Below are 18614 nucleotides of genomic sequence, written 5' to 3'. Positions count from 1 at the left end.
TGTCCCTTCTTCATAAGTAACAGTGTCCACTCAGCTCTCCCCAACTACATACGTTGTACACTCACCACCTAGGTAGTGTAGTAGGTGGTGTACTACTTCAGAGTGTCCACTCACCTCCCTGCTGGGTCTTGACCTGCAGTACATCAGAGGGAGGTCCGTCTCCTACAGAGGTGAACCCCAGCACCCTGAGGCTGTAGGTGATGTCAGTGGTCAGCCCTGAGATGGTGGTCAGTCTGCTGTCGTCAGTGTTGTGTTTCTGCCACCCACTAAGTGGGGCTCCGAGGTCCGAGCTGTAGTACACCCGGTACCTGAGGAGGAGTGGGTTAGAAAATCTATCAATCAATCAATAATGTTTAGAAAATGAACCAAAAAATGTACACATATTTGGCAAAGCATCAGACGAAAGGACATGTTATATCAACCTAGGTGTATGAAATATATACATGCTTTATGAAGCATATATGACTTATAAAGGGTTTATGAAGGCTTCAATAAAAATTAATATAATATTTTACCCTCTGATCTGTCCGTTAGGCTCCTCGGGCGGCTCCCATTGGACCAGCATGGTGGAGGCGCTGAGCATGCGAGCCTGTACAGCCAGCGGTGGCGAAGAGGGAGCCTGTTCACTGGTCCTGGTGTCCACGAGGCTGCTGGGTGGGCCACGCCCGATGTTGTTCACCGCCATGACGCGGAACTCGTACTCGGAGTAAGGGCTGAGGCCACCGATGCTGTAGCGCGTGGTGGCTACTCCGTCCACCTAAAATAGAATGATATGATAATAATATGGTTATTCAGCAGACTTTTATCTAAAGTGACTTACAGAACTGTCAACATTGACCCTGACACATATATTTAGTATTTGTGGCCTATGCGGGAAGAGAACCCACAACCATGTGGGAATCAATCCCTAAACCACGTGGGAATTGAAATCACAACCATGTGATAATGGAACCCACAGCCTTGGTGTTGCTAGCCCCATGCTCTAACCCACTGAGCCACTGGAACCATTGGACCGTACCTCCTGGAAGCCGTTGTCAGAGACCTTGGCCCGGTACTGGATGACGTAGTAGGACACAGGCTCAGGGTTCCCAGAGTCCCAGGTCAGGGTGACGCTGGTGGCTGTGGTCTCCGTCACGATCAGGGAGGTGGGGGGCTTGGGCAAGGCTGTCAGACATACCAGGGGGAGGGAGCGAAATACACTGGTCATGGAAGATTACAACAGCAAAAATATAAATATCTGTTTTAATGGACAATAAAGTATACTATTCTACTGTATTTTATTCTACTCTATTCTCTTTATTTTCTATTCTATTCTACTCCATTCTATTCTCCCATCCTTTGTCCAATCCTGCTAACAGAATACTACATATAAAGGCCTTAAATAGGTTGAAAGTGCTCTATCTCACTAACGCAGGCCCCAGAGCTGTGAGCAGCAACAAGAGCGAAAAGAGCGAGAAGGACAGCACTCACATCCTATCAGTCCATCACTATTCAGAAGCCTGTCTCTTTCAGTCCCTCACCTGTCACTGGAGGGGCCAACTCAGCCATGTTCATTATCTCTCAAAGCAAAGTCTCTCACCCAGTGTGACACGCACTCTGCCTATTCACATGCAAAACACCAACCATTCAGCACACTCACCATACTCTCTCTCTCTCTCTCTCTCTCTCTCTCTCTGAATAGGAAGCCTATTCTCTCCTTCTCTGCTATCTAGGGCGAAACTTCCTGTTTCAATTAACCTGAGAGTCTGAGAGTCTTGACTAGAGAGATGAATAGAGTAATGCGTATTTTCTATTTTCATTTTTATTTATATATTGATCCAAAGAAACAATTTCAGGGCTTGAGGCGTCCCTTTGGCAAAATGAAAAATGTGTTCAATGTGAGGTAAAGGAGTATCAATACAAAATTATAATATTAAGAGAGTCTAAAGATACTAAAGAATAGTTGGTGTTAGTCTGAAATAAATAACCAGAATAGAAAGTAGACTCAAGCAGACTGACTCAAAATCGATGTAAGCAATGTAAAATGGAGTGAACTGAATGTAAGTTATCTGGCTGGTTTTGTGCTATGATTTCTTGTGGTGTTTTTCAATTATTTGACATTCTATGGAATTGCAAAGTGACAAATTACATAACATATAAGAGTATAATATAATACTATTTTGTTCTACACTGGCATAGCGTATGAGTTTGAAACACAAGATGTACGTCCTCACGGTAATGGTAATGTACATGCTCTCCCAGGTTTTCCTATTTCCATAGCAAATGGAAAGAGCATCATTGTAATACAATTTTGGCTGAAAATGGTTGCTAAATCACTTTTGCATTGTATATGATAGTACCGCTGTCAGAGTCCAAATGGATCTGCTAAAGTAAGAGGCGTTGGGGTGTAAAACAGGGAGAACAGCTCGCCTTGCAGGCATCAGACGGGCATTAGCAACCGATAGGTATTAGAGCAAGAGAACAACCTTATACAGCTACAGCGCCTAACTCCCAACGCCTTTCTCGACATCTGCTATTAATGGCTCCGTCCCAAATAACACCCTATTCCCTATATAGTGCACTACTTCTGACCAGGGCCCATGGGGCTCTGATCAAAAGTAGTGCACTATGTAAGGAATAGGGTGCCATTTTGGACGGAGACATTATGCGGCGTATCCAAAAAAGGCAACAGAAGCTTTTATATTTCTTTGAACAATGTGAAACCTCTAAAGTATTACTCTGAGTGCTGAGTGATGTTAAGATAGAAGTTAGATGACGTTACGGCCTTTTATGCAGAATACTTATTCATCAGTAGGATTCTGTAGAGGAGAGAGAGCCTCTCCCAACACTTGAAAATATCCCACCATCTGGCAACACTGTGAGTGATATCATGAACTAATTTGGGGAGTTTTTGGATATGTGTTTATGTATTTCCCTTACCGTATTATTTGCTTTTTGATAGTCATATTGTGTTTGTTTAGTATTGCCATAGGACCCCATTCATTCTCAAAGTAAGCAGTGCAGAAGTAGACTTCCCTCAGTTCAAAACTCATCTTTCATAAAACGAATTGAAGTTCTCTCTAATAACTCTAGTGAATTAACGATTGATAGGTATTCAAGCATCACAAATACTCACACTGATATTATGTGTTGTTTCAGTGAGTGCAAATAACAATCCCTAGGAGAATTAACTGACTTCATTTTCTCTCCATATGTCATGGCTGCTCAACTCACCTCAGAGAAAGGAGAGATAATATGATAACTTATTTTGTTTTCAAGCATTTCACATGTAACTAACAAAGTAGTCTTTTACAAATTCTATTTGGAATCATTAGTCTATATCTAAGCCCCTTATTTAAAACATGTATATTGCTTTGTGCTGTACATATTAGATACAGTGAGTAAGCCTATTTCCTGAAAGCACGATCACTTTGTAATGGGAAAGTAAACTCGAGATGCTTATCTAGCTACAGTAGTTTGTCATCGTTGGTTTTTCCGGAAAGAAAAGTCTCAGCCATGTTGAATTATTGATAAGAATATTAATGCATGCACTGTCATCTGGTGTCTGAGGGATTAGTCCTTTAAATATGACCCCTTTACCAGACTCTCTCTGAGACGTAAAGACAGATGACTGGTGACGAGAAACAAAGATCCAATCAAACTTCGGTAGCAAAACATAAAATACAGTTTGAGCTATAGCTTACTAAGCTTTTATAGTGCAGTCTAAAGACATAGAGACATACTGTATCTAAAATGTCTAGCTTATATTAATCTTCACTATAAAATATCTCAGATGGATGTTGATCTAGATCCATCTGTTAATTTTGGATGTTGACATGTAGATCTTGAATGAGGGCTACTTTTCTAGATACCCAACTTAGCTAACTCACTGCATCCCAGGCACAACAAACAGTCAAAATCCCAAACAACCTCTCTCACACTTTCCCAGCCCTCTCACCTTTGACAGTGATCTGCGCGGTGGTCTCGATCATGCCGAGTGACGATATCGCCACACAGGTGTAGTTGGCAGACTGGAGGATGTTGGTGACCTCCAACACGTTCCTCCCAATGGGCATCTCTTCCTCCTTGGTCAGCTCTACTACTCCCATCATCCACTTGACGTAAGGCATGGGCGCTCCCACCGCCACGCACGTCAGGTTCACGCTGCCACCCGGCATCACCTCATGGTTGGTGGGCGGGATGGAGAACCGGGGTGGCACGCGGCGCACTGCAGGTGGAGAGCAGAGGAGGGTGAGTGGGCAAGGAACTGGAGGTTTGATGGGGGACAATGCATGGGAGGCTGGGATAGCCTGATACCTTGATAGTCGGGCCTGGCTGTCGCTGTATGCTGTTCTCTGGGACAATAGAGGCATTTGGCAACCCTGCTATAGTTAGTTAGGGTGGGAAACTTCAGCCAAATCATGTACTATATATATATATATCTATTACGCAATTGTGAAATAGGTCTTTCCTCTCCTTTCATGTTATATTTGGAAAGAAACGGCTAATGCGGCCTAAAGCTGGATTTCTCACGAGTGCCTTTGGATTTCCTTCTTTGGTATGTAGATTAAGACGCACTTGGAGATAGATACTGCTGCTGCTGTGGGTCTATGGCTTCCCTGCCATATTCAGAGTTACCTAGCTAACTACCACTCGTTCGGTCTCTAAGTGCGAGTGAATAAAACAGGTTTCTCCATTGTTATCTCCCATACAGCATTAGAAATCCCCTTAAGTGCTGGGAAGTACAGCTCATTACATCTGAATTAATGCTGCACCGCTACTCTCTCAGTATGCATTAAACATACATAGCTCAATGGCATAGCAGATAAAGTGCTCACACACCCCCCTTGAATGGGAAGGCTAAGAATGGTCACGAAATGTGACTCAGAAAGTATAATTTAAGCGTAGAGTCTGAATATTCTGGCTGTGAGGGGCTTAGATGGTGTCTTACAGTCTTTTCACCGGGTTTCTTCTTGGTCTAACTAAATAGAAGGGGAGGGGAGAACTACATGCTGTGTCAGATAAACAGGGAGAGATGTAGAGGTTTATGACAGATTTGGCCTGCGTCCCAAATGGCACCCTGTTCTCTATGTAGTACACCACTTTTGATCAAAGCCCTATGGGCCCTGTTCAAAAGTAGTGTACTACATAAGGAATAGGGTGCCATTTGGGACACACACTTAGGCTTTCTCACTGAATAACGTTTTCACTTTGCACTGCCTGACAACTTCAATGAAACACAGCAGGGTATAGCTGGTGTTGTATAATTTGGGAGCGGTACTTCTTTGAACAAAGAAACTGAAAGAGGATTATGTACTATGCACGCATAATGTCTTCATTTGGCTCAACCACGTACAGTATTTAAGTTAATTAGTTACAACCAAGTGAAGAATCACTTTGAGAAATGAATGTGCAGTATTTGCATGGGCTCAGTCAGTCAGTCAATAAGTGAGAGAAGAGAGGAGATAGTAATCTTGAGAGAGAACATAGTGGTGGTGTTGGAGGCTGTCCTCTCTGTAAATACAAGAGCTGCATTGTCTGTCTGCTGGGACCGGCTGGGAGGGAGAGAGGGAGGAGAAGAGAGGGACGGAGGGAACCATAAGGGTCTGTGATACAGATGGCTGGTATTAACACAGGTTCCCACGGAGACTGGCCTTGCCTGAGAACGTGACGTGGCGGACAGAGGGAACGACAGAGGGAGGGAAGAAGGGAAGGAGGAGAGGAGGGTTGGAGAGAGAGAGAGAGAGGGCGGGAGAGAGAGAGATAAAGAAAAATAGATAGAGAGGTAGTGAGAGGAGGGGAGGGGGCTAGCTCTGTTCGAGGCTGGGTATAGGCCATAGTTATGGGCCATTCCGTTTAACGTTTTAGAGTGATCTCAGGTCAAAATGTCAGAAAGAGGAAACCTTTTAAAAGTTGAGTTGCAAAACTTTTAGATGTATCAGGGTGCCACTACTGCCAATCTCATATTTTACGACTGTATTTCTGTGGCTAGAACCTCACAGAGTGGAGGTTGTAAATCATCCTGCAGGTGAAGTACAGCAAGCAGCCAAAACCAGGCCTTGACGTTTCAATTCCCAATTGATCTCCCAACACACACAGATCTGCAGGAACTCACATTAACACCCGCAAAACTATCCCCTTTCAGACAGTGCTGAGACTCTTAATCATCAGTAGGCAGCAGTATGATACTGTCTGAGAATGAGACCTACAAATAACTAACGTTCCCAATTTCATCTCTCTTTGGCCAGGAAAGATCCAAGGTTGCAGCATAATACCGAACCACTCATTGAGAAAGAGTCGGTGTCCCAAATGGCACCCTATCCCTTATATAGTACACTACTTTTGACCAGAGCCTAATGGTTTCTGGTCAAATGTAGTGCACTATGTAGGGAATAGGGTGCCATTTGGGATGTAACCAGACTTTAATTTGGGAAGCGGGAGGAGAACTCTGTAGCAGACCTCTGTTTTGTGTTTGAAGATAAAATAAAGGCAATATTATTCACATCACAACTTTCTTAAAAACTGTGTTTATCATCATGACTAAGAAATGACCTTCTTATTTCCTTACCACAGCAAAATGATGCAGGCAGAGTAGTAATATAGTACTTATTCTAGGGCCCACCAGCCCTGGCTGGCCAGCAGTTACATCTATATACTGTAAATATCTCCAAACTGGGTTTAAAAATAGGCAGGGGAAAAAAAGGTTGCTTTTTTCCTCTAATACAAACAGCTCAGTTTTTATGTGACTTGAATGCTTTATGGGGTGTGAGGTGAAGTTGCTATTCCTCTTTCACGCTCTCTCTTCCTCTCTCCCTCCATCTCTCCCTCCTTTCATCCCCCCCATATAGTACTGTAGTCTACGACAGGGAACCAGAACTGAGGAACATGAAGATAACTACCAACTGTGGTGCATTATGGGTATCTAAAGCACCTGGTGCAACACTAACACAACATAACAAAATCCCTTTTTCATTAAGCCTATGTCGAGAATATGGGCATTTTCAATCTTCTCTTCTACAGTATTGACCTTACCTTATCTAAGCCGAGACTTAGATTGTGTATGCATACAGTGCATTCGGTATTCAGACCCCTTAACTTCTTCCACATTTTGTTATGTTACAGCCTTATTTTAAAATTGATTACATATATATAAATCCTCATCAATCTACACACAATACCCCATAATGACAAAGCAAAAACAGGTTACAAGACATTTTAGCAAATGTATTAACAATAAAAAACGGAAATACCTTATTTACATAAGTATTCAGACCCTTCAGCTCAAAATTTAGCTCAGGTGCATCCTGTTTCCATTGATCATCCTTGAGATTTTTCTACAACTTGATTGGAGTCCACCTGTGGTAAATTCAATTGATTGGGCATGATTTGGAAAGGCACACACCTGTCTCTATAAGGTCCCACAGTTGACAGTGTATGTCAGAGCAAAAACCAAGCCATGAGGTCGAAGGAATTGTCCGTAGAGCTCTGAGACAGGATTGTGTTGCGACACAGATCTGGGGAAGGGTACCAAAACATTTCTGCAGCATTGAATGTCCCCAAGAACACAGTGGCTTCCATCATTCTTAAATGGAAGAAGTTTGGATCCACCAAGACTCTTCCTAGAGCTGGCTGCCCGGCCAAACTGAGCAATCGGGAGAGAAGGGCCTTGGTCAGGGAGGTGACCAAGAACATGATGGTCACTCTGACAGAGCTCCAGAGTTCCTCTGTGGAGATGGGAGAACCTTCCAGAAGGACAACCATCTCTGTTGCACTCCACCAATCAGGCCTTTTTGGTAGAGTGGCCAGACGGAAGCCACTCCTCAGTAAAAGGCACATGAAAGCCCACTTGGAGTTTGCCAAAATTCACCTAAAGGACTCTCAGACTCAAGATTGAACTCTTTAGCCTGAATGCCAAGGGAGACTAGTCAGGATCGAGGGAAAGATGAACGGAGCAAAGTACAGAGAGATCCTTGATGAAAAGCTACTCCAGAGCGCTCAGGACCTCAGGCTGGGGCAAAGGTTCACCTTCCAACAGGACAACGACCCTAAGCACACAGCCAAGACAAAGCAGGAGTGGCTTCAAGACAAGTCTCTGAATGTCTTTGAGTGACCCAGACATTGAACCAGATCTAACATCTTTGGAGAGACCTGAAAATAGCTGTGCAGCGACGCTCCCCATCCAACCTGTCACAGCTTGAGAGGATCTGCAAAGAAGAATCTGAGAAACTCCCCAAATACAGGTGTGCCAAGGTTGTAGCGTCATACCCAAAAGACTTGAAGCTGTAATCGCTGCCAACGGTGCTTCAACAAAGTACTGAGTAAAGGGTCTGAATACTTATGTAGTACCGCTCCCAAGTTTTTTAGTTTTTCAAAAATGTATAATAAGCTGTTTTTGCTTTGTCATTATGGGGTATTGTGTGTAGATTAATGAGCGGAAAAAAAACATTTAATCAATTTTAGAATAAGGCTGTAACGTAACAAAATGTGGAAAAAGTCAAGGGGTCTGAATACTTTCTGAATGCACTGTATGTGTGTGTGCATGCATGGATGTGTGTGCACAAGTGCACAATCTATGTATGCACCAATCTTTAAATAAAGTCTGAGTGTGATTCATTCAAGTCACGAAAACACTGAGATTTTGAGATGTACACATCTATTCCTCTGTAATCAATTTGAGGCCAATGGTCGAGTGACTCAGAGCTTTTCAGAGGAAATGCACCAATGTGTTAGATTGGAGTCTGCAAGGTGTCAAAGTGACATGCTGGGCAGCGCAGGGCATAGAAGGAGGAATTATAGCAAGCCAACGTTAGTCACTGTGTACATTATTAGAAGGATGAGGAGGTTGGAGGTTACCCATGGATATGGAAAATGGTCACAAAATGGTTAGTGTTGATTTGCTGACTGAGTGAATGACTCAAGAGAGGTTTTAACAAGGGGTTATCTCGATTATTGTTGGCTATGGAGGCGGTGGTACAGGTCAAACGATAAAGATCACCAGAAAGTGGTGGAGGAAGAGAACTAAGGTCATCCTCCTCGCAGTAGAAGGGAGTGGGAGAACGCCGTAGGGTTTAGTCACTGGTTTCACAGGAGGCAGTTTTAGTATCAGAGGAAGTAGTATCAGCAGTAGCAACATGAGAAGCTGGCAGTTATAATGCAGACACACACTCTTATCTTCATTGGCATGCCACAGAGAGAGGGGGGGGGGGAGAGAGAAGGAGGGAGGGAAGGAAGGATTTGGGATTGGAAGCAGAGTCCTGATAAAGAAAAGGTAAGGATTTGGAGCTGAGGGCGGTAGGGGGTGGAGGGGGTAGTGGGGTGGAAGCACAATCGTTGTTGCACACAGATTTTGTCAAGCAAGGCATGCAGCAGCCCAGGCACAAGGCAAGCAAAGCATCAAGCACATTACTAGCTAGCTACAGAGCAGCTATGATCATGATGCCATGCTTGAGTGATCACACAAAATGGTCCTATAATAAACAATAACACAACTATCCCTGTAGTAACTTACAGACCAACTCAAAGACCTTGTCTAATCGATGCCAGTAAAACTATTCAACTTCAGTTTGCCTGTCTGCGGAGGTACTGCAAGACCACACTGTATTGATTAAAAACGTATTCTACTGACCGCTGTACAACAAGTAAACAAAACAAACAACAACATTAAGAAGTCATCTGGTTACAAGATGAGCTCCAGGTTCAACAAGAGGTTCTGGTCCATTCTTTATACTCTGTGCTGGGGTCTAGGAGCATTGGTCTACCAACATCTTCCATAGAAGAGAGAACCAGCATTTCTCACCAAACAGTATTTTCTATACTATGGGTTATGGCACTGGAAGCTCTCTGACAGAAACTTTGACATGGGAATGCACTTTGACATGGGAATGCATCATGCAAGCATAATGCTTCATCAGATGTGTAACACACAGTGCAAGCATTAATGTGTACTGATATACAGTACAACATATTGTATATCATACATTACATGGACTTGGAATATTTCTCTATTCTGACCAATTGCCTTCTGACAAAGCTACAAACATCCAGAAAGCTAATTCTGTCCGCTGTTTGGAGCAGATAGAATGGAGAGGAGAGATTCCTAGCCAACTGAACTGGGAAAATAATATATTGGCAATGAGAGGAAGCAGAGAAAGAGATTACAGCATCTTCTGCTGCTCCTTCTCTGTCAATTATCTCGGGACCATCGGTCAATGAAAGAAACTAAGTAAGTATTTCTGAATAATACAAAGGAGAGGAAGGAATTGGTTAACTATCTAAAATATAGTCCTTTATTAGAGAAAAGGCATTAGACTGTCTGGGATAATTGGGAGGTAAATTGTTAGCACGGACCTCCATTTTGGAAAGTGCCTAGCTGATGTGTGAGTTGGCAGGAGGGTCGGGTGGCTGAGACGGTTCTTATCTACCTCCCATACAGAGAGACAGCTCCTCAGCTCAGCTTTAAGCTTGAAAAGACGGACTAGAAAAAAATACTGAAAAACACACTGGGTCCTTCAAACAAATAAAAAAAATGCTTTAAAAAAGAATGATCCTCCTCTCTGCCATAGTCTCTCCCTCTCCCTGTTTTTCTCTGCTCTCATTGTTCTGTGAAATAAATCTGGAAGCCCGCATTGAATTTTGATTCCAAAATAAACAATCAAAGCTGCTTTAGCCCGATTAAATACTCGAAAACTCAGAAGGCTTTTCACAGTTAACCAGAATAACACAACATTCTCTACTAAATAGGTTAAGCATTCCAGGGTGGTTGGGAAAAAGGCAAATATTGAAATGTGAACTTTTATGTAAATAGTTCTGATCTCTTAAGCTTCATGCAACATTCCTATATTTGTTCCCTGACCCCAGGATTAATACCATTAGACAATGAGAAAACACACTGCTGTTGTCGAAATAATACAAGACCTGACCGTTGCATCACTCAGAGTCCATACACTCCTCATTTTCAAGATATCATAAACAATGGATATAGCCAAGGCTGCAATCCTTCCTACTGATAGCCTATTGTTACTCCCTAGATGAGAAAGAAATCCACATCCAACCACTATCCATGATTCAGCAGTGAGTGAGTATCTTAGAGAGGGCAAAGTCAAGGTATGATCCTTATGCCTCTGTATTTTCTAAGATTGTATGGTGGAGAGCTATGCTACCAGCTGATGAAGGTGGATGAGAGGTAAAGGAAGGTGAGTGGTGCATTCTGCTAGATTAGTGAGAGCCTGTGGGCAGCAGAGATGTGAGGGCTCAGGCACCTTGAGGCTCTGCCCAAAGGTAGTGCACTATATAGGGACTAGGGTGCCAATTTGCACACAGCCCTGGTTGGACGGACACAGTGTGAACATAAAGGATGATGGGATGGAATAGACACGCCCCAGGTGAGATGAGGAACACCTGAGAAAACAGACAAGGTCAAGACTTGACAGACTGAAGCTAAAAGAGAAGACCCATCCATGCCAGGCATATTCAAAGACATATAACGGTGTAGATGGTTGAGGGTGGAGGCAAGCAGCATAGCAGTGGTATGGTTGAGGGGTAGAGACAGGGTAGGAGATGCACATAGGAGGTTCAGGTTGGTAGAGGCAGATAGGTTCTTGAGAGGCCCATCAGGCCGGGACGGGCCCGTGGCACCCAGCCTGATGCCGTGGGTGCTGCCAGGCTCCAGTCCACTGACCCTGGGTGCACTGTGGGGTACTGGAGGAGGAGCAGGAGGGTAAAGAGTGAAAAAAACCAACCTTCTCGTTGATCTGAGAGGATTTGGTGAGGTTTGGATTGTTTTTTGGATGGCGGGGTGCGATGATGATGATGGAGGGAATAAACATAAAAGAGAAAAAGAAAAAACAAGAAGAGAAAAAAAGAGGAGGAAGAGGAAGAAGAAGAGGAAGAAGAGGAGGAAGACAAGGAGAAACAGAGAGAGTAAAACAGGCAAATCGTTCCGCTTATCCATAAAAGAGAAAGTAAGGAGAACACTATGGAGACAAAAGCCAGTGCATTGATAAACACACCCAAAGAACACATAGCAACATCTCTCATACAATACATACATTAATATAAACCAGACACAACCACACACACACACACACACACACACTCCTCCCTTTTCCTGACTACTCTCATGCCCTAAGGCCCTCCCTTCCCATCGTGTATTAAGACGGAATTAGAGAGTCAGGGGCTACATCACAAATGGCATCCCATTTCCTAGAAATCACACTACTTTTGACCAGAGTCAAAAGTAGTGTACTATTAAGGGAATAAGAGTGCCATTTGGGACACAGACAGAGTCTCCTTGGCTGACAAGCGGACTTCATTATGCACACAAAGCTGACAGTGTCCTGCCGGTAGCTAAGTCATTTACTCTGTCCATTGACTCCTTCTTAGCAGAGCCACTGAGGAGAGCAGAGAGAGAGGCTGGATGTGAATATCAACATCAAACATGGCCGTCACTGACTCTGAACTAGTCATACACTCAGTCAAAGACAGAGACCTGACCACAGAGCTATACACTGACCACAGAGACAGATCTGTGCATCACTCACTCAATGTAGAGGCAATGGCCTGATAACACCTTTGTGTCCTGACAGAGAAGATCAAATGGGTCACGGTGGTGAACCAGTATAGTGAGTTCATGATAGCCTATAAATAATGTCCCATACATGGTGTCATATGTGCACAATCCTATTCCTATGTGAGCAGAGTACTGTATAGTGTATCTAAAGATTATATGCTTTATAGATGTGGTTCCTTTGCATTAAAGCTTCTTTCTAACCTTGATCTATTCACGCACGCGAGCACGCACGTACATATCGCGCACACACACACACAGAAAAAAAAGAACACACAAAAACACGTTTCAGAGAAACTCAGAAAACCCCAAGGCACATTAAACCTTGATTGACACTAAGGCAAACCACATACATACATGAGAAAGCACAAAGACAATGGTAGACTTCTTTTTCATAGCAGGATAAGCATTTGTGAAATGAACATTCCCATATACAGTCTGTGTATATGATACAAGAACACTCCAGAAAAAGAGTGGTGATCAGAAAGAAAAAAGCTGAGAGAGACAGACAAAATAAAAGGAAGAAGTACAGATATAGGAGAGAGAGAGAGAGAGAGAGAGAGAGAGAGAAGAAAACCATCCCTCTACACGCATGCACACACACACACACACTCTAATTCAGGCATCAGAATTTGCTAAGGAAATGACAACACTGGTAAAGTAGAGCACACACCTGGAGAGACAGAGGTTAGACCCGTTCAGACAAGAACACATTGTACTGATACAGAAATTAGTAAGAAAACACACAGGAAATAGGCTGGTAGTCTTGACCTTAATGACTTCAGTTGTAGGTTTTGTAGAATGATATTTCAGCACAGTGTATAAAGTTTTTTTCTTTTTTTCAAATGAGCAAATCTACTATATTCTACAATATAGTAAAACTCCATGGCAATGCATAATGGACTGAGGGTTTTCAGTGAAAATTACTCCTATAGAATATGCATAATTTTTCACAGTGTAAAGAACACTTCAAAATACTATTTGCGTTCTCAAAGGCAATTTCTCTCCCCAGTGTGAGATGTAATCTGCTCTCACACACACATTGCACGCGCACATACACACGCACATACTGCAGGATAGTAACATGTGCATGTGCGCATGCACAAATGCACACACACACACACAAGCAACCAATTACACAATCTCTAACTCTCAGTCACAGGGCATGTGCAGGCTGATTCCAGAACACTCATACATATATTAAATGCCATTCATCAAACGGACCAATCCTAAATCTGTATTCCCTGCGACTGCACTCCCTCTGCCATGTGGTCCAAGTTAAGGTCTGCGTCCCAAATGAAACCCTATTGCCTATATAGTGCACTAATTTTAACCAGGGCTCTGGTCAGAAGTAGTTCACTATATAGGGAATAGAGTGTAGGGAATAGGGTGCCATTTGGGACGTACCCAAGATCAAAAGGGGAGTGCTGCAGGATAGAATCTCTTCTATATGTCTTTTATATGAGTTTTCTTATCACTTCCTTATCACTGAATGGGTCATGTATGTAATCTGGGCAGGTTAGCGTTTGTCGTCATGAATCTTGTTCTGGAGGCAGCTCTGCAGAGTGGTCACTAGCTGGCACAGCCATAAAATCATAAAATCTGATTCTAAACCTAACCCTAACCTTAACCACACTGCTAACCCTAATGCCTAACCCTAACCTTAACCACACTGCTAACCCTAATGCCTAACCCTTACCTTAACCACACTGCTAACCCTAATGCCTAACCCTAACCTTAACCACACTGCTAACCCTAATGCCTAACCCTAACCTTAACCACACTGCTAACCCTAATGCCTAACCCTAAACCTAACCACACTGCTAACCCTAATGCCTAATGCCTAACCTTAACCTTAACCACACTGCTAACCCTAATGCCTAACCCTTACCTTAACCACACTGCTAACCCTAATGCCTAACCCTAACCTTAACCACACTGCTAACCCTAATGCCTAACCCTAACCACACTGCTAACCCTAATGTCTAACCCTGACCTTAACCACACTGCTAACCCTAATATCTAACCCTAACCTTAAATGAAGACCAAAAAGCTCATTTTTGTTTTCATGAATTTTACAATATAGCTAATGTTGACTTTGCAGCTGGCATATCTAAGGGAAATCGCTCAGTTCTGCCTCCAGGACAAGACTCATGACAACAAACATCAACCTGCATAATCTGGGGGAATTTACGAGCTGGGCTGAATGAGGAGGTTTCCAGGGCTGTTCAGTACGTTTTCACGTTCTGGAACACTCAACTGAACGGAAACGGTACTGAACGACCAGTTGAAAAACGTGGAGGGATTGGGTTGTGGGTTGGGGAATGCTGTCAGCATGGCCACTGCCCTTTAAATACGTAACTCATTGCTTCAAGCCACACCTCGCCACACCCACCAAACGGGAGAAAACGTACCTCAAAGTCTGTTCAAGAACGTACAAGAAAGTTTTGGGGAAATGTGTCGTTCGTTACAAACCGCAATGTAGCAAACATTCAAGCGAACGGAACGCATGTCAGGTTTACACATCCAGAGGATGTTTCCTCTCTGTAGGTCAGAGGTCAACCAGGGGACAATTTACCCAGAAGGCATCTGCTGCTTTTATACTGTGGTATAGATCCTGAATAATTACAAGCTTTTGGTAGTGAAGTTATCTAAAGAAGTTAGGTGTAGGGAACATTATAATATTTACTTTAGAATTATAACTCTGCAAGGAAAACATATTATCCTACTGGAAGCTAGTTAACATTTAATTTGAAGAACAAAGTAATTTATGTGATGCCATAAATTAAGACTTGATTAAGACACTAATTAAGACATAAAGAAATATTATTGCTATGGAAATGGAAGAATGGTAATCTACAACCAATCTAGATATATTAGAATGGTCTCAGTAACAGAAGGTGTGAATAACTTCATTATTTGCCCTTAGGAAACTTTTTCAATGTGTTTGCAATGAGCACTGTTGAAAACCTATGAGAGTGCCAAAAACATGTAAAAGCGAGGTCATAGGGAACCAACTTGAGTTGAAGCATGGAAATTGCCTTTGAGAACCTGATATTGGATGGTGGAATAGTGGCTAATTGAATTGTTTGCTGCCAAACCTTCCTCTCTAAAAAACCATGGAGGTTGAGTTTGATTTGATCAGCCCTGTTCACTTTCTACTAGTAGAACACATAGGCTATGTCCCAAATGGCACCCTATTCCCTATAAAGTGCAGTGCACTATTTAGGGAATAGGGTGCCATTTGAGATGCAGACATAGAATGAATACCTTGTTGATTTGGGAATGTCCTCCTCTCAGGATGACAGTAACCATCCAGGTGTCTATTGCCCTTGTTTGTCTCCTTACAAGACTGCACATGTACCACCAGCCTATAATAACTCCCTCCACTTCACCAAGCTTGCGTCCCAAATGGCACCATATCACCTATATAGTGCACTGCTTTTGACCAGAGCCCTATGAGCACTAGTCAAAAGTAGTCCACTTTAAATGGGAATATGGTAGCAGCATTTGGGATGCAACCCAAGACAATGTGGTGAAACCACACCTGACCTCCCATTCACCTCTGAAGAGTCAAAACATCCTGCTTCCACTCCTGTGAGGTGAATGGGGTCAAATACACAAATAACAGGATACAGTTCTTAAAAGTATGCAATCACCCAGGAGAAAAGAAAAGAGAAGGAAAAGAGAAATAAAAAGAACCCCCCCCCCCCCCCCCCCCCCCCCCCCCCCCCCCCCACAGAGAATAGACAAAACATTGACAGAACAAGAACAGAACAGAACAGGCATCAACAGGTTAGGATGTGACTTTCACTGACTGGTTGGCTGGTTCACTGATTGGTTGATTGGTTCACAGACTAGTTGACTGGTTAGGTGCTCTATTATTCCAGTGAGGAAGAAGTTGGTTGACACTTGTCAGTTTCCAGCCAGTCAGGTAGTGAGGTGATGTGGAGTATTTGTATAGCTAGACGGGGCTCGCTGTGGAGAAGAATGGGTAAGCTTGACCAGCTAGTGTAAGCAGGGCCGGACTACCTCCGGGGGCTCCCCACCCCCCCCCAAAAATTTAAAATCTGCTAACCTCCTGCATTTCAACACATTTTGCCATGGTGCAGAAATAACATTTTTATACTGCAATTCTACACATTGTGCTATCATATGATATCTGGGGGGCCCCCGACCCCAGTCCTGCGTGCCCATTTGGTAATCCGGCCCTGAGTGTAAACTAACCCCACTCAACTGTTGTGTAGCTATGGAGTGGGTTAGCTTACACTAGCCTTTACCACTTCACCAGTGAGCACTGTGGGAATAGATATTTATGGACGGGTGGATGATGCCCGCTGTTAGCAGTGACCTGCTCGCCCAGGCAGGGCTCTTACCTCTCACGTAGAGGTTAGCCGGAGCCGAGTAGCGGGTCCCGGCGCTGTTGACCGCCACACACTCGTACTTGCCCTGGTCCAACTCTTCACTGTTCTCTATCTGGAGAGCTCCTGAAGAGAGAGGACAGACTGTCAAGGCTCAGAGTCCACTCAGACGGATAGAATGGGATACAACGGCTACGTCTCAAATGGCACTCTACACCCTACATAGTGAACTACTTTTGACCAGAGCCCTGGGCACTGGTCAAAAGTAGTGCACTATATAGGGAATAGGGTGCCATTTGGGACACAAGGACACATACTGATATGTGTGTTCAGACATATACATGAATTCAAACTCACACATTCACACACACACACACCTGTTTTGCCTAAACAAAAACAGAAATAACCAAGCCAACTTGTCATACATGTACAGTATATATCAAAACAACCAACGTTTTGACAACAGGCCCATCCAGCAGACAGATATTTTGGCAACATTGAGAAAGACCAAAGCACAGAGGACATGAGGCTTCCTATAAGGGACCTATATACTGCAGGAATGATGCAATAGCATTTTCCATGAAATACCTATATGTGGTTATTAACACAAACTTTAGGTCCTCCTGACGTTACATTAAGTCTGGACAGAGGACAAAAGCAAAGAAGACAAAGGTGTACAGTAGTTTAATGGTTAGGAATTGTACACCTGGCGTCTCATAAACAAAAAAACATATATTTATCTTCTCACTTTCTAACACTAAAGTCAAATACAGGCCTAAGCCATTCTGTGAGTAATGACAATGTTAGTACAGAGAGATGGGAATCCCTAACAGTTCTGCTGTTCTTGAACTCACTCCTCATCACTCTGCCAAAGCTTCAGCCTTCAGCCTCGCAGATAAACTAGTCACAAATCACTAATCAATGCTGCTTTGTTCACCACTGATTATGTATTATCACCTGCTCTACTGTGGGTGACAGTGAGGACGGGAACCATTTCTCAAACAAAGGAAACAAATGAGTGAAAACAGACAAGAAGGTGAAAGACTCCTTTATTACTACTATAGTCCTCTTTGGCCCCTGTCTACAACGGAAGACAAATGAAGCCTTGATCAGGAACACAACACTTACCTGATTCCTGCTCACTCAGAGTGATCACAATGGTTTAGAATTTTCTCTTACCATTTACCAAAGCAGACATCCCAGTGCATTTTTATTTACACAACAAACAGTTATTCATATACAGTAGATTCTCGATTGGTTTAGACAGACAATATGACTGTGTGTCTGGCGGTTAGATAGAGTGATGCTGTTGACCATGATGTAACACACGTCATGCAGTTTGCCATCAGTGATGGGCTGACGGAACATCAATAGAAAATAAAGGTGAGAATATATTTCAGAAGTGAATCCTGAAATGCATCATATGGGATGAGTTTTGTCACACAAGTGCTGATAAAGAATTCAGAAATAGAAATGAAAAGAGTGCGGTGGTGACATCCATGTGGATCTGGAGTTAGGTGAGATGGAGCGGCGCCCAGATATATCTTCATCCAGCAGCAGTCATGTTTTATGTCAGTCATCAAGCGGATTCTGGCTGAGATGTGTATACTGATGCTACACACGTCACGTAGACGCAGACAAACTTATCTACACTTGCGCGCACTTGTACAAACTTGCACACACGCAGGCACACACGCACACAGGCACAC

The 18614-nt window shown here is 43.3% G+C and overlaps 1 protein-coding gene across 4 annotated transcripts in view; it reads right to left on the bottom strand.

Moving 5' to 3' along the window:
- The window catches only part of ptprfa (protein tyrosine phosphatase receptor type Fa), a 209391-nt gene that overhangs the window by 112404 nt on the left and 78373 nt on the right, over positions 1-18614 (bottom strand). For all 4 annotated transcript variants that reach the window (XM_084164046.1, XM_084164048.1, XM_084164047.1 and 1 more), the window contains exons 5-9: positions 16921-17031; positions 3938-4207; positions 1019-1164; positions 516-757; positions 115-308 (exon numbers count right to left, since the gene is read on the bottom strand). In XM_084164046.1, coding sequence (XP_084020172.1) covers positions 115-308; positions 516-757; positions 1019-1164; positions 3938-4207; positions 16921-17031 — 963 coding nt within the window. The remainder of the gene's footprint in view (positions 1-114; positions 309-515; positions 758-1018; positions 1165-3937; positions 4208-16920; positions 17032-18614) is intronic.

This window comes from Coregonus lavaretus (assembly GCF_964263955.1).
Source record: "Coregonus lavaretus genome assembly, chromosome: 6".
Lineage (NCBI taxonomy): Eukaryota > Metazoa > Chordata > Actinopteri > Salmoniformes > Salmonidae > Coregonus > Coregonus lavaretus.
Note: the sequence above shows the minus strand (reverse complement) of the source record. Positions and strands in the feature narration are given on the sequence as shown.